At 40.8% G+C, this 17,311-nt stretch overlaps 1 protein-coding gene across 5 annotated transcripts in view; it reads right to left on the bottom strand.

Annotated features, from left to right (window-relative positions):
• LOC144894534 (uncharacterized) overlaps positions 1-17,311 on the bottom strand; it is a 136,055-nt gene that overhangs the window by 67,653 nt on the left and 51,091 nt on the right. Inside the window, exon 3 of one of the 5 annotated variants that reach the window (XM_078787510.1) lies at positions 4,681-4,771. The exons of the other annotated variants lie outside the window; for them this stretch is intronic. Coding sequence (XP_078643636.1) covers positions 4,696-4,771 — 76 coding nt within the window. The 3' untranslated portion in view covers positions 4,681-4,695. Of the gene's footprint in view, positions 1-4,680; positions 4,772-17,311 lie in introns of those variants that run through there. 5 annotated transcript variants of the gene reach the window in all.

Here is a 17,311-nt window from a genome sequence, read left to right on the forward strand (position 1 = left end):
CCGTTTTGGCACGGATACATTCTACTGTGTTCTTGCATTGAGTTCCATTAGGGTGCACAGATGTAGCTCATTAGCATGTGTTTCTTGATGTTTTTAAAGATGGCTCAGCCAAACTGATAGCAGTTGTTTTTTTTAATTGATAATGTCTGAAGAAACGGGGTCAAAGTATCCTACAGACAAAAATAAAACAGAATAAACACCTTACATGCTCCCAAACACTCTTAATACTCTTCAATTAATCAAAGTCACATAATGTCGCCGTGTGCGTGGTCTACAAAATCAAACCACCTCCTGGGTCTTTAATTATGTAATTTTGAGTAAAAAAAAACAAAAACAAAACATCAGTGGCTGTAGGCAACCTCCGATGTTGGATGTTGGTCAGCAATTACAACACTATTCTGAAGCCGTCCTGTCTGCCTGGCTTATTTACTCTTATTATGTCACTATATGCTGCACTGCAGACGAATGGTTACACAGCTAGGAGACCCGAGTTTGATTCCAAACATGCTAGGTTAATTGGTGACTCAAAATTGTCCATAGGTATGAATGTGAGTGTGAATGGTTGTTTGTCTATATGTGCCCTGTGATTGGCTGGCGACCAGTCCAGGGTGTACCCTGCCTCTCGCACCCAAAGACAGCTGGGATAGGCTCCAGCACCCCCGCCACCCTCGTGAGGATAAGCGCTAGAAAAATGAATGAATGTCACTATGTTGTGTAATACACGTGTAAAGATGACTATAGCGGTTCATGTCTAGAGAGCTCTAAAATGTTGAAAAAACATGTTTAGAAGGTTGTAAACAGGTTTTCTATACTTTAACAGTAAAATTATTCCATTTATTAATAAAAACAAAAACCTGGAAATTCAGTTATCACAGTCGGGTCTGGAGGCAAACACCAGTGATAAAGGAGGGATTACTTTATATTGTACGAGTTATTTCCGACAGCCATTTTCCAATTATCACCAACTTCTAATTAACGCCCCATTGTGTTTGTTAATAAACTCTGCGGCTAAAATTGAGTATTTACAGCACATAAGTATAAATTAAATTAAGTCAAATGACTAAACCAAAGCATCTTTCTATACAAAAACAAGCGCTACCCTTGCACGGTAAGGCTTTTGATTGAAGCAAATGAACGGTAATGTGGCCTGTATAATTGGGGTTAGACACAGGTTTTGACATAAATGGTTTTGTCACAGTCCTAATATCTTCATGTCATGGCTGATTATCAATAGGTGGTGGTAATTCAGACCTGATTAGGAGCTATTTTCATTGCTTTGACATAATCCTATGAGTTGTCCCTTTGTACATATTTTCCTATACACCGCTGCAACATTTATCATATTACTTAAAAAAATTTAGATTGAATGGGAAATCATGACTCGTGGTGTTTTGCCACAAGAGAGGGAAAGGAATATGGAGAGAAGTCGTGATTTATTTCAAGCTCGTTAACAGGCAGCTTCTCTCACCTCTAGACATCCATCTGACAAGCTGTTAGGTGAGAGGCTGCAGCAGCCCTCCTCGCTCCTGGCTGCCGTAGCAGGCAGGGGGGGCGACGTTGTGAGCCTCGGGAGTGTCGAGTCTATACAGAGTCTTTAAATGTCCAACAATGTATCAAGTGTGAAATATGCATGTATTTTAACTGATCCTTTGATTATGAATTCTCTCCTTTCTTTGCAGTACTGCGTCTCGTTTTACACGTGCCAAGGAACCATATTTGGTAACTTAAGTTACTTAGTACAAGTTTAGACTTGGACTCACTAGAGTTACAAAAAATTGTAAGATTCCTGAACCTCAAGAGTCCAACACAATCCAGTCTGTGATACTTGTTGACACAGTTCATAACGACGTATGTAACTGTGTTATACAGTGAGTGAGTAAGTTGAGTGTAGCGCTGTGCAACGCACAAACTTGCATGTTATGGAATAAGTTAACCAAGTAGCTTTAGATACTAACCAAATTAGTGGCGCGCTGAAGAAAACCGAATAAATTGGAGGCATTTTCGACTTCCCAGTTGTGCCATGTGAAGCACCAATTAGCTCCTCTTTGGCTGCCGCCGTCTCGAAAGTGACGTTCGTTGTGTCAGTTACACACAACGAGCCAATCACAGAGCGTGAAGACTGAATACATTTAATTTGTTAGTCGAATTAGTTAGTACAAGTAGATTATATAAATATTGTTTTATTAATTTATTAGCTGAAATGATTTATTTTTAAATATGTTATAAAAACAATAATAAAAGACATTCACACAATCAGCAGTCAGATATGGGCAACAGAATGGAGTGAACAAGCCAAAGATAAGATTCCCTGTGTTTGGGCTTGCAGGTTCTATTTTGTAGAGAAAAGCATGCTGTGAGAGACTACGACGTCATAAAAAAACACGACTCTCAGCTGTTACTGCCTCACACACACACACAAGGAAGGTTCTAGATAAGGTATCTTGGCATGAGAGCATACATCAGTCATCTGAAGAAAAAAAAGGCCTATAAAAAGCTAGGAGCTTCCACGTGCAGAGTGGAAAAAATCTCTTCTTCTGGTCAGGACATTAGAAGAGACATACTGTCATATTATTCTATTCCGTCTGACATATTTACATTTATATTACATTTTGTTAACATTAGTATGTGTCTCATAAGCACATAAAAGAGATGGAATTTATTGAACAATTGAGTGATCCTTCAAACAGGTTGCGGAACATTTCATCTCCAACAATATGTAGCATGTACGTTGCCTTATTGAGGTAGACTTATGTCCTAAATAAGGATAGTTGCAAGATCTGGGCTCGACTCATAATCTCTAAATTCCGGCTCTAGGAGTGAGAGTAAGGAGGCAAAACAAGAATGAAGCTGTGGCGGTACCTTATATTATATACGTACAATGCAGTGCATTCATTAAATGTACAAAAGAAGGCCAGGGAGTCTCAGGGCATTCGACAGTAGTTCAATGGCCCAGCAATTGAGTGTCCAGAGGGTCAAGGGTGAAGGAAGGGACTTGAGTTTATATGGAAGGGTGTATGAGTATTGAGCAACGAGAGGGACGAAAGAAAAGGGATGGATGCCACGCCTTCTTCAAGCATTAGGCGATGTGCCACAGAGTTCCTAGCTCGCCATCTAAACCTGGCCTATACAAAATAGGACCAGTATAAATTAATGTGAACACACAAAACATTCAAATCAATATATAATGCAAGTTGTTGTTAAGCTGGTGGCTGGACCCCAATGTAGAGACAACAAAAAGGAAAAAGTGCACACTCCAACCGAGTGGGAGAAAACACACACAAACACAAAAAACTAAGTACAAACAAAAGAGCCCAGAAAGGTAGCAACACACACGAGAGCACAACACAAGGACATGGTGAGTCAGATCTAAAAAAGTCAAATCTAAAAAAAAAAAAAAGGGTGAGTCTGGCTTTAAGCCTGGCTTAAAAAGGCCTGATCATAATTGCTCTCAGGTGTATGCAAGTGGCTCCACCCTGGCAACAGATAGGGGGCAGCAGATCATGACGCCACCTTTGATTTTTGAGCCATACTTTGTTAATGGGCTGCACGGTGAACGAGTGGTTAGCACGCACGCCACACAGCTAGGACACCCGAGTTTGATTCCACTCTCGGCCATCTCTATGTGGAGTTTGCATGTTCTCCCCGTGCATGCGTGAGTTTTTTCCGGGTACTCCGGTTTCCTCCCACATTCCAAAAACATGCTAGGTTAATTGGCGACTCCAAATTGTCCATAGGTATGAATGTGAGTGTGAATGGTTGTTTGTCTATATGTGCCCTGTGATTGGCTGGCTGTACCCGCATCTCGCTTGAAGACAACTGGGATAGGCTCCAGCACCCCTCATGAGGATAAGTGGTAGAAAATGAGTGAGGGAATGAACTTTGTTGCTATTCTTTTATTTTCTAGGAAGTGATAAAATTTTTCTTGTTACTTATGCTCTATTTTTTCCATTGTTGCTTTTTTAGGTTTAATTTTATTTTATTTTATTTAATTTTATTTATTGCTTTTTATGCTGATAAGTGACTTAAGGGGTTTAGAGCGAGGAATCCTGCTGACAGATGCACCAAAAATAATGATTACAACAACATCCATAAAGCTCCACAGCAGTTTAGTCAATTTGCTGGTCTTATCAAAAGCACATCTGCATTAGCGCCTTGTGATTTATTGTTATTGATGGACACATTATTGAGAGCATGACATTTCTACTCAGATACAATCTTTCACCTCATGCCTCGTTTGTGGCAGTCATCCTATCTGCTGCGTATTGTGTCCTCACCGCCCCTCCTTCCCACCTTAACAACTCTGTCAGGGTATCTTAGGAACACGTCAATCTTCATTTCGGAGGACAGGTAATTTGTAGGCAAGGATGGACCATGAAACAAGACTGTGGGCTCAGCTGATTGTCACATTGGCTAAATGACTTTTAAATGCTGCTTTGAATCAAAACACATAGAGGACACATGCCGCATAGAATTCCATTGTACGGCTGCATGTGAAGTTTCCCAGCGTGGCAGAGTTTGTTTGAGACAATCTTCACCACGGAATACCAAGCAGAGAAGGCATGAGGAAGAAAAGCCGGCTTCATCTCCGCTTGCAGACACTCTGTGATCACTCTTTGCGCGCCTCCACCCTACAGCAGTCCAACCTTAAATTCAGCTTCCATCTATTTCCTGAATCCATTATCCATTTTATGCTATTCATCTTCCATGCGCCCTGTGGCTGCAGGGTGAGGCACTTCTTGTAACAAACTGGCAAGCGTTCGCAGTGGCGCAGCTTATGGGGGGTAATAGGGGGGGCAGTCGCCAAGGGCACAAGAAAGACAAATCTTCAGGTAAATTTACTTAAGGTAAAAAAATATATATTATGCACTGTAATGGGTTAGCATCATTAATTCATTCCAGAAGGTCACAAACCAAATTGTACTTCAACCAAATCAGGAGTTTCCAACTAGAAATAATGTAAATCCAACTAATTTGTTTGCAACACAATCCTTGCGGGGAGATTGAAAGGCATGCTGTCATTGGTGGAAGTAATAAATACTGAAAATGATCTTCAATTTAAGTTATTTTATTTTTGGACAGTAATACATAAGAGTGATGCTACAAGGCTTTTTCAATCAAACAGTCTTTCTCTGGTTGGGGTCCTTGGCTGGAAAAAGGTAGAGCATTACTGGTTACTGGTCTAATGTGAGATTTTTATTCAGTCCTGCTTTTTCTTATTTGATTTTAATTCAACGGTGTTCACAATCAAGTTTGCTGGAATTGTTGTGTTTTGTGCGTTAAAGAAAAAGTCTATGAAATTTTTCGTCATAAACACCATCACTTAATTGGTTTTCCAATTATGGCTTTGAGGGCCTGAGAAAATGATCTACATTAAATGGCGCAAACATCCAGATTGTGCCTTGCATCGGCTCTCAGGTGCTCTTTACAATGCCCTTCCTGTACAGTGTTTTCCTTTTTTTTGATAAGGTACATTGCTATTCAAGGGTCTTGTCTCAGGGGCTTGTTTCAACACACAGCTTTAATGGCTTGGAGGAGAGAAAAACACAATGTGATAATATTTAGAATATGATGGAACAAGCCAATTAAAGATGCGGCATATCTCAGTAGGCAAGTGGAGTGGGCTGAATAGAAGAGAAAATGAAAGATATGTAACTTGTTCTGGGTTTGCTTTAAAGCTTAGGAAAATGCAGTCATGCTTGGCCTGTCAGTCAGCTGTTGGGATGTGTCTTTATTCATGAGCGTGATGCTGGATACTGGGCGAGTCGGAATTGATAAAGTGGACATTGTCTCAGTCTTAAATGCATATTTTTAGTGTCTTATCACAATTTCATGAAATGGTCATCCCTACTTTGTAATATAGACCTTAAGAGAGAAAAAAATCTCCCAACCTTCATGGCTCTGTGACAAAAAGTGACTGCCCTTCCCTGTTATGCTACGTTCACACCGACGCCGAATCGATGGCGAATTAAATCGGCAAGCAAAGCGGCGGAAAAGCGTAACAAAGCTTAATGAAAGCGTAAAGACCGTATTACAGCGTAAGAAAGGTTTGAGCAATTTGGGACATTCGGCAAGAGCGCCAAAAATTTTTAAACTTTTTAAAAATTTGAGGCGATCTGTCACGAATTGCGTAAAGCAGGGAGAGCGTATTAAAGCTTATCAAAGCGTCACAAAGCTTATCAAAGTTTTGCTCAAAGCGCAGAAAAGCTTAACAGAGCTTGGTTCAAAGGATCAATGGATCTGCTGCATCTTTATATATGCTCTGGATCTGAGGCGGGATGCAGTCGGGATCTCGAAATTTTCCATTGCGTAACAGAGCTTAACAGAGCCTATCAATGCACAAGAGAGCTTGATAATCGTATCAGAGCGTTATTTAAAGCGTGATAAGCGCACCAAAGCTTATCAATGAGTATTAAAGCGTATCAAAGCGTGATTTAAAGCGTAACAAATCCTGATCAATCGGCATCAAAGCGTGAGTAGCCGTAGCGATTCGGGAAATAATTTGTCGCCTAAAGCGGGAACGAATTTCGTATCAGAGCGTATCAGAGCGTATCAGAGCTTATCAGAGCATAAACATATCTGAGGAGATCGTGAGATTTTTTGAAAAATGACGCCGAATTCGTCACCGATTCAAAGCGCGACATTCGGCGTTGGTGTGAACGTAGCATAAAAACATAACTGATAAATTGAGACTTACAGTATCGGCCTGGAAAAGGTTGTAAAGCCATTTCAAAAGCTTTAGGACCCCAGCAAACCACACTGAGAGCCATTGTACACAAAAGGCAAAAACATGGAACAGTGATGAACAATCTCAGGAGTGGCCGCCCCAAAAGGTGCAGCAACAACTTATCCAAGAAGTCACAAAAGGCCCCACAGCTACTTTCATTACATACAGGCTTCACTTTACTCAGTTAAGGTCAGGGTTCATAACTCGACCATAAGAAAGACACTGGGCATGAACGGCCTCCATTGGCAGAGTTCCAAGGAAAACGAACAAAAAGAACATTAAGGCTTGTCTCAATTTTGCCAGCAAACATCTTGATGACCCCCAGATCTTTGGGAAAACACTGATGAGACAAAAGTAGGTGTGTCCCTCATTACATCTGGGGCAAAAGTAACACCGGATTTTAGAAAAAGAACATCATACCAACAGTAAAATATGATGGTGGTAGTGTGATGGTCTGGGGCTGGTTGGCTGCTTCAAGACCTAGACCTGCTGTGATAAATGGAACCAAAATTTAGCTGTCTACCAAAAAATCCTGATGGAGAATACCCAGCCATCTGTTCGTGACCTCAAGCTGAAACCAACTTGGGTTCTGCAGCAGGACAGTGATCGAAAACATGCCAGCAAGTCCACCTCTGATTGGCTGAAGAAAAACAAAATGAAGAAAAAAAAGTCCTGATCTGAATCCTATTGAGATGCTGTGGCATGACCTTAAAAAAGAGGTCCACACTGGACAACCCTCCAATGTGGCTGAATTACAACAATTCTGCAAAGATGAGCGGGCCAAAATTCCTCCACAGAGATGCAAGAGACTCATTGTAAGTTATCACAAACGCTTGATTGAAGTTGTTGCTGCTAAGGGTAGCGCAACCAGTTATTAGAATTAGGGGGCCATCACTTTTCCCAACAAAGGGCCATGTAGGTTTGTCAATATGTTGTTGTCAATATTTAAATTAGTCTGATCATCTGAAACATTTAAGTGTGACAAACGTGGAAAAAAAAACGAAAAATCAGGAAGGGGACAAACACTTTTCCACACCACTGTATAAAGGGGTATGAAGGACTAAATGGATGACTACAGAGATGGATGATCAGGAAAATGGGAATAGACCAAGCCTCCCTTCTGCTTGCTCCTGCCGTCTCCCCTTTCCCATGTGCAACCTCAGGCCCATTAAACTTGCTTTAAGATTTGCTACATCTGTAATGTGGCATCTCAGCATCCCTTCCACCCTCCCCCGGGACACCGGAATAATCTCTACTAAGCCTTCAGGAGAGAGGGATTTTATCCTTCCACTGACAGATAGAGAGAGACAGAAAGAGAGAGGGAGGAAAGGAGCTGGCTACTGGAGGATAACGACATAGATAATGAGCTGGCTGTCAAAAGCCCCCCCCCCCCCCCCCCCCCACCATTCTCCCTCCTCTTGTCCCTATTCCTCAACTTGCCCTGCTGCTTAATCACTGCAGACTTGCACTGGTTTACTATTGTATTCCATGAACTCTAGGACAACTGCATAGGCAAATGTAGACTGCAAAAATTGGACTCTTGTGGGTGATACCATGGACGGGATGAAATGTACTCTAGACAAGCTCAACAAGTAACCCAAAGAGAGTAGTACCCTTTATGATGTACTTTAGACTAGTGAGTAGGGATGAACGAGTACACCACTATCTGTATGTGTATCTGTAGACTACTGAGTAGGGATGAGCAAGTACACTATCTGTATGTGTATCTGTTCACCCATCTAAATGATATGTATCCGTACTTGGAGTGGGCGGGCTATAAACAGGAAGTGGGCATGGAAACGTGCAGGGCTGTACATTATTGACTTGGATTGATCAGAGGTTGCTCCAGTATATGTATTGTGTATTATTCAACTACATGTGTACTGTGTGTGTGGGTAAGTGGTCCTTGAGACTTATTCTTTAATTACTTTTTAATGAGTTGTGTGAAGTTGGTGATTCACACAAACATGGCAAACAGGAAAATAATCTGTCAGCCATGTTGACTGTATTTTTCTGAGTACTAACCCAACGTCAGTGACTAATGCACGATCGTGCCTGCTGCTGTGAAATGCACAGTTTATGTTATGAAACAATTTTAAGATTGCAAGGTGCATACTGCAACGTATTCAGAGGAGTGTAATATTTTAAGATGCTTATGTCAGCCATACATGCAGAATTGCCTGATGCCGCTCTTGTGCTACGGTGCAAATGTACCTAATGTTACCATTGCCACAGTTTGTGTAGTGCTAACTGATAATTAACAACATTGTTATATTGTAGGTGGCACGCTTGTTTTATGATGACTTCATGGCAAAAACACAGCTGAGCTCCTCTTTGGGCGCTCTGACCAATCACAGTGTGAAGAGTGAATACATGCATTTTATTTACACATGAAGACGGAAAATGATGAAATGTACTCGTTTCATACTCGCATCCGGCAAAAATGATACTTGTTTACAATATACGTATCTGGCTCATCCCAACTCGTTAGTGTACAGCTTGTATAGCAGTGTAGATTCACTGACAATGACACAAAACAACCATTTTTATGTGTATAAATGTCTTATTTCTACAAAGTGTCTGTAAATGCTGTAGGTGGAAACATGGAACAAATTATTGGAACACCTTTTTTCTTCAGTTTCTTTTTCATTTTAATTCCTGGTACAATTAAGGGTACGTTTGTTTGGACAAATGACAACAACAAAAATGTGTTTTTTGGTAGTACCTGTACAAAGTCATAGCTATTGTAAGAACTGAAGTGATTTTGGTTATCATCAAGAAAAAAAAATGGAAAAGCAACGCTGCTTTATATGGATAATTTGTCATCTTGAGGGTCTATCTTGTCTCATTATACCATTTTGTTGACCTTGCTTACCCTTTAAAAGGTGCAATTTGAAGGTAAGTAACAGAGAGCTTATTTTGCATGAGATAATTGAGGAAAGGAAAGCCATAGGAGTATGCAGCTGTGTATTACTAAGAAAAAGGTACAAATGTGAGAGGTACCCATCCCTAGTAATATATGGGTGATTGTGCAACATAGAAATGTGCAACTTTCCAAATTGCATTGCTGCTGTTGGCCGCGTGTTATAATAGTAAACTGTTGACTATATATATTTTTTTTTAATGGCCTATTTTTTAAGACAATTTTTAAAAATAAACATGACACTTTTTCTTTAGCTTACATTGCATATTGCAGTATTGTTTGTCTTATTTTATCTGTGAACTACGTCCAGAGGGATCATAGTAAAAGATGTACAGTTTGTGGGAAGAGCTGTTGCTAATATTGGCATCGGTTGATACCAATTGACCAATGATACCGATGATAGAACAATGGTCCATCGCATGTCGATAAGGAAGCCATTATCAAGTATCTGTAATATTTTAAAATAAAATAAGAATTGCTCTTTATAATTCATGCTGTGTTATGCATAATTAAACTGCAGAGTCGCTGCTCGTCTCTGTGTTGTTATTCATGGATGATGAAAGAACATTGTTGGCCAGTCATGCATTAAAAGTTGTTGTTTGTACAAATAGGTAAAGAAAACAGAATGGCTCATCTACAGGGAGTGAATTTTAGTAAATGAGCTGAAAGTTTCAGTGTACTAGCAACATACAGGATGTATTAGTATCTTTAGAACATTCTGAATTGATCTGGTTCAGCAATGACACTGCTGCTCTCTGTTGTCTGAATGGAGTTTAATAGGATCTGGTTACTGGAGCTATTATGACCTGAAAATAAATGTAAGTGAGTCAAGCTCTTGAAGGATCATTCACAGAAAACCCAGACAATTGGGAATCATTATCTCGTGCAAAATAATGAGGATGCTTGCTCTCTGCTGATTACCTTCAAATCGCACCTTTAAAAGGTAAGCAAGGTGAACAAAATGGCATAATGAGACAAGACAGGCCCTCGCTAGCCGACAAATTTTCCATATAAAGCAGTATTTTCTGTGTCTGTCTTGAATTATTTCCCGTTTGGAAATAACTCAAAGAGCATACCAACGTAAAGCCAATTGAAATCAAACGGGAAGCATGTGTTTTGATCGCCTTCACTTTACACGTAAGGTCAACATCAGGCCATCGCAGCAGGGCGTTTTGATGTTGACAAGCTTGACAAAGACATAACTCACCACGACTAGCAGGAAATGTCAGGGATAAGCACGACAGCGGCTGAGAGATGGACGTGGGACTGGCGGAGGGGGGTGGGACCATAATATCAGCAGCATCGGGAACCCATGGGTGACAAGTGGGGATTTATGAGCCCAATGATGTGAAAATGTGCAGCCAGGGTGCAACAAATAGCTATTGTTGATTAGACACACATAGAAAGTTTCATGGGAATCTCTTTGCTTGGATCGTTGGCGTTCTCCTTACAAAGTCTGTGAAATAACACAATATACCCAAGCTCATACACAATATAGCAGATGCTCTTCGTTCAGTGAATGAAAAGAAAAGAGGTGCTTGTGGCGAATGTTTGCTTGATCGCACTAAACCAAGTCGCCAGGCTAGCTGCCACATCTAGCGTAACGTTTTATTGTATACGAGATGAAATGTGACTTTGTTAAGAATTCACAACCAGCAGCGTGTATAAGAATCCCTCCGACCTCATTTGGAAGCAGCGCTTTCCATTAGTCAAGTGTTGTTGCCGCTTGCTTAACCAAGAGGAAAATAGTTTTTTTGTTGTTGTTGTTGTTGTTTTTTTTGTCACTCCTGAATATGTTCACGGCGTGTGTGATTTTGTGTGTACTTTACTCGTATATGTGTGTGTACACGTACTTCTGCAAGGTGACTGCCCTGTGTGTGCTTATCATAGAAGAGTTGCATTTTTGCTGTTGCCATGGCAACCTCAGATCCATGACTGTTGTGGAACAATGGTTCTCAACAGTTGGGTCGGGACCCAAAATTTAAATTGGGTCGGGACATAGACAGCGAGACCAAAATTAAAATTTTTAAATTTGTTTTTAAATAAAAATTGATTGCAAAATATGTAAACAAAACATCTAATTGTACCCAATTTTGATATTTCAATTTATGATTGTTTTTATTATTAAAGTCCCCTTCAATTTCTCAAAATTATTAAAGAAATTAAATTGTTTTAAAGTTTTAAAAAGTAATATACTTAAAAATTTGCAGTGACATCTGGGAAATAAAATAGATTAAAGATAAGTTCAATAATTGATCAACTAATTCATTAATAATCTAATTAATCAATCAATTAATCGCCACGGCCATTTTTGGAATTTTCCGTGCACCCTACATTCCCATGAAAATAAAAGTTTCAAAGGACTAGTTATCCTAAAAAAAAAAAAACAAAAATCCAAGGCTAATTCCCCCCATTCCAAAACATTCAATGACTTGTCGAAGTTGAAATGCTAATACACGCATTTGCAATGATAAACCAGGATGCAAATCATGACACAGTTATCCCACAAACACCCAAATATAACGCATACAGGGATAGTGCAATCAACATACATTAGTTGTTGTTGTTGTGAAGTAATTGGAAGACAAGCCCAGAGCAAACGGAACAAAACAGCCCGGTAAGAAAGAGGCACACAAAACGGCCATCGAGTGGGGACCAGCCGAGCAACACACACACACACACACACACACACACACACACAACCAAGCGCCCTTCAAGAAGAGCATCCAGTGTGAGTTTCAGTCTCACTGGAACAATTAGAGTGTAAAGGAAAGCTGAGCTCCTGTCAGCTCGCCTTCACGGCACATTCATTAATTCTGCTCTAATCTAGAAGGACTGTGGCAAGGCAATGAAGAAGAAAATATTTGTGGAACAACTTGACAACAACTGTAATTGAGAGTGGGGCTCAAATTGTGACAGGAGATGAGAGAGAAAATCGCCATTTTGATGTTTGTACTTTGGAATACTTGAACATTGACCTTAATTTTGTAGCATCCGTTGCATGCATTTTAAATAGCCTCAAAACATTGTTAGTTGAGGAATCTAGGGAAATAGTAGTTGTTACTCAATGGCTCAGTGAGGCTCCAGCGATGTTGATGTCAGAGTTTGGAGTGTCTTTGAACGCATCAGACAGTTGTGTGGAAAAAAATGAGGAAGTGATGTTGCGAGAGAGGCTAGAGGTAGATAGAGCTAGAGATGCGTATATGCTGTTGGAATTGAGCACGGCTGTTAATGTATTGGGGGGCTTCTTACTACAGCTTATGTTTGCACTGCTCGGACTGCCAACCTGTCCACTATCACCAACGGGTTTCAAAAGGCTGAACTACTGTATGATAAAAGTACATCGAGCTAACTGGCTAATTTCCCTCTCTGTGACAATTTCTGTCACAATGAAAGAGACACAGAGAGAGACTGACAAGGTGTGTGATGAAGGAATCATGAGGCTGTTCAATTGTGATGCTGAAGAAGACAAATCTAATGGTTTTAATTCCGAGAAGGAGGAGGAGGACAGCTATTAATGACTTTTCTGGTAGGCTACTTTAATTAGCCATTTTACACGCACTGTTTAACTAGTTATACATACAATAAAATAAAATATGTATACACTTTTACATACAGTATATTTTTTGTTCGCCTTTAATTTTGTGAATGTGGTTTACATATCAGTGGGCTCTATAGTGCGGAAATTAAAGTGATTATTTTTCAATAAAATAAAACCCATAAATCCAAACTGCTAGGTGCTGGATTTTGTGTTTTTACTATGTCATTTGTTGACATTGTTGTGTTTGTTTTTGTTTTCTCAGATCGCCTTAGTGTTGGTGATGAGAGGTCGGAGCCAGAAGAAGCACACATTGACGATGAGTCATCAGGCCTTCTTAATCCCGCTGCTGTTACCTCCAGTTGCTTGTGTATCTTCATGTATTTTTTCATTTGCCTTGTCTCATTTTACAGTGTAGGGCTGCCTGGATTTTTTAACATCTCGTTGTCTCTTGGCATCAAGTCTTCTGCCGCCAATTGTGAGTTTGCAGATGCTTCCTGCTTTCCTTTTTATTATTTTTTGGTTTGTTGCTTCAGGCCTTGCACCACACTTTTCTTTCAACTTTGGTATTTTTTCAAGCCATGTGCTTTGCCTTTTGTTGCAACTTTTGATTCCGCTGTTTTGTTACTGCCTGCAGATCAATACAGTATGTGTGGCTGCAAACGACGCAGCGAACATTTTGGTTCCACCTGCACTGACCATAACATAAGCGCTCACATTCAATTCCAAGTACTTATTCACAATATATTTTTTACTTCAAAAAAATAATAATTTCTTCTGAAAGCTTTCCGCAGTCCCGTACCAGTCCATGGGTCTTCAAACCCCTCAGACAAAAAAAACAGAGACGATGTAATAGTATATCTATGCTCATATGAAAACGTTCACTGGCTGGAGTTTATGTAATGAAGAAGCTAGAATATATTTTGCCGGAGGCTTCTAGCAAAGTTTGTTCAACTTTTGTCTTCGGTCTTTGTGTTTGAAATGAAAGGAGGCACATCATTTTTTTTGCCTCTCTGTCGCTCTCTCTCTGTCTCTCTCTGTCTCTCTCTCTACAAGTCTTTTGTACTTTTCAATCCGCATCCTTCCCATGGAAAACCCCAAGGTGACTCACAGTGTAGCACAAGCGTTTGTTTCAGGGCGAGTGTTCATGTTAAAGAATTAGAGCGAGTTCACAGCATGTACAATATTTGTGCTGTTAAAAAGCAGGAGGGCAAGGTCGAATCGACACATAGACAAAGTTTTCTCTGTAGCCGGCAACACAGACTGACAAACTACTGACGAGAGGCCAGTACAATATGTACTACAACTCGGGTGAGCAATGTAAGCAAGTCATGTTGCATAACTGTTCATTTCTGATTTCTGGCAGATGGCTTGGCGCCAGATCCCCAATGAACATGAACAGGATAGCGGTAGAAAATGGATGGATGGATGTACTTATTACATCTCCCAAGCATGAAAGTAAATGGTTTATGTTGTGTACACAAAAAGTACACCAGTTATTTCCATGAAACCTTGAGGACAGATGGCATTTGTTTTCCAGTCGCTTTGGAGTTTAAAGGGGACCTTTTATGCTTTTCCACTTTTCTGACTTTTTAATGTTGTTATAATGTTGTATTTTTGTGTTAAGCGATGCCAAAGCGTCAGATAATGAGGTTTGCGCATTTGGAAGTGAGCCCTGAAAGAAGGTTAGACAACTCTAAACGAGTTCTACTGACTGTCAATGCAACCCGGATTTCCTTATATGGGTACGCCTGGGTACATGCTGTAGGCCTGCCCTTCATGTGCTCTACTTCACTCTTTTGTTAAAGATTTCTGTGACGGAAAAGAGGACCCCCTCTGTCCCTTTAAAACGACGCGCTGCACGCTCTCGATGGCCAATGGAGTGTGCTCGTTGCGGCAGCAAGCGTATAGACTGGTACATCACACACAAACTTCTCCTGGAATCCCAACACTATCTTCCCCATGTGTGGACATCCGAGTGTCCGTACTTGTCCGCACTTGTCCGCATGTCCGCATAAACCAAGACCAGTGTTGGGCACGTTACTTAAAAAAAGTAATTAGTTATAGTTACTAGTTACTTCTCCAAAAAAGTAAGTGAGTTCCTAACTGAGTTACTCCAGTACAAAAGTAACTAGTTACCAGTAAAAGTAACTATTGCATTACTCGCCCCTGCTACACCCCCCCCACATTAGGTTTCTGTGGGTTTGAGTTGCTCACACAAGACGTGGACAATGTTTTTTGGGGGGGACATAATGTACATTTAACGTGTACATTTTTACCTTTCACTTCAACGAGGTTAAAGTCATGTCTGCACTTTGCTTTGTTTGTGGGCTACTTTGTCAAGCAGGAGAACGGGGACTTAGCCTGGTGTGAGCAGGAGAGGGACACACAGCTGCAGAAATCTGCAGGAGAAGAATGTGCCATGATAAGAGAGACAGCTTGATTCAACTCCTCGGATCTACCATGTGTGAATACAATAATATATCCAAGGTAAGATGTCACCACTTGTCGTGAAGGGGTGATGATGGGTCCTTAGCCATCTTTAGCTATACATACAGTACATACAGTATATATGTGTCACTAATATACACCAATGAATACTGAACTGTTGGCCACACTCGCTGCTTTTGCAGCACCTGTAGCTCCTGTCCTTAGAGCAGACATCTCCTGTTGCAGGTGACACAATGAAGGAAAGAGACGCACAAACACACACCAAGACGCTGACGGTCAGACACTCTGACAGCTTGCGACTCATTGTGTGTGCGTGTTTGTATGTGTGCACATCTGTGAGTTTAGTATCCTGTTGTCAGGTTGACACCTCAGGTGAGTTATTAAGTCGCAATCGTGCCGCCTTGGGCCACCCTCAGACCTTTGCCGTCTCCTCAGGCAGCCGCTGTGTGTGTGTGTGTCCTTCTACCTGCTGAGGCAATTGTGTGTCTTTTCTTTTGTGTCTGTGCTTGTAAACGGACCACACAATGCCACAGTCTATGTAGGAGACCAAAAGTGATGGAAGAAAACAGTGAATAAAAGACATTTCTGCTTGCGGAAACAAAAATAGAGGTTTCTCTGGAGGTGACTTTACTTTAAAGGCTTGTGTTTGTCCTTACTGGGGGTGAGAGGGATACTAGTGAACCCTCCCACACACCCCCACCAGATCCCACGTGCCGGAGTCTATTCTTTAATGGAAATACCAACGCTGTAAACTGTGCAGAATGTGTGATACTGATGACCATTGGGAATGATAGTCCTAAGTACCTGTGGTAATATTCCTTCTTGGAAGCCGCTTCTGTGTGATCACTTATAATTACCCAGCCTGATGTTGGCACATCTGGTTAACATAACACATTTCCTCAATATTTAACCTATCGCAGCTGTATTCAGGCGAGGGTACACCCTGGACTGGTCGCCAGCCAATCACAGGGCACATACTATAGACAAACAACCATTCACACTCACATTCATACCTATGGACTATTTGGAGTCACCAATTAACCTAGCATGGTTTTGGAATGTGGGAGGAAACACGTAGAAAACCCACGCATGCAAACTCCACACAGAGATAGCCGATGTTGGAATTGAACTCAGGTCTCCTAGCTGTGAGGCCTGCGCGTGACCCACTCGACTATCATGCAGCCATATTTAGTTCTTCTTTTCACAATATGATTGACAGTCTAAAGCATATTATATCCACACAAAAACACACCACAATCTGGGAGATTTTTAACTTCATTTGGCATGTCAGAAGACAAGGGCAATTTCTGGAAGTCTCCTGCAGAATCGGGGAGAGTTGGAAGCGCTGTTCTTTCCACCCACTTGCTTGCTTTAGAGTTTTCTAGACTTGTTTTTTTCCAGCAAGCAGTTATGAGTCTCCGCCATCAGAATATTGAAACGCACTCATTGTGTGCCACATTGCTGCTGCACCACATGATTTTGGCACTATCTATGGTGTTATTTGAAGGACAAGGCACACTTAGTATTATAGTATTAAAAGTCCATTTTGTGTAATTGTTGAATCGTGTCTAATATCAAGTGAGATAAAATTTTGTGCATTATATGGCTGCAACCAGCAGAGGCGCTGTTCATCCCGTAGAATCCCGTAGCATCATCTGTCTTCAGCTACATTCAT

The sequence above is a fragment of the Doryrhamphus excisus genome, linkage group LG21 (genome assembly GCF_037039965.1).
Source record: "Doryrhamphus excisus strain RoL-2023G ecotype Guam linkage group LG21, RoL_Dexc_Guam_v1.1, whole genome shotgun sequence".
Classification (NCBI taxonomy): Eukaryota; Metazoa; Chordata; class Actinopteri; order Syngnathiformes; family Syngnathidae; genus Doryrhamphus; species Doryrhamphus excisus.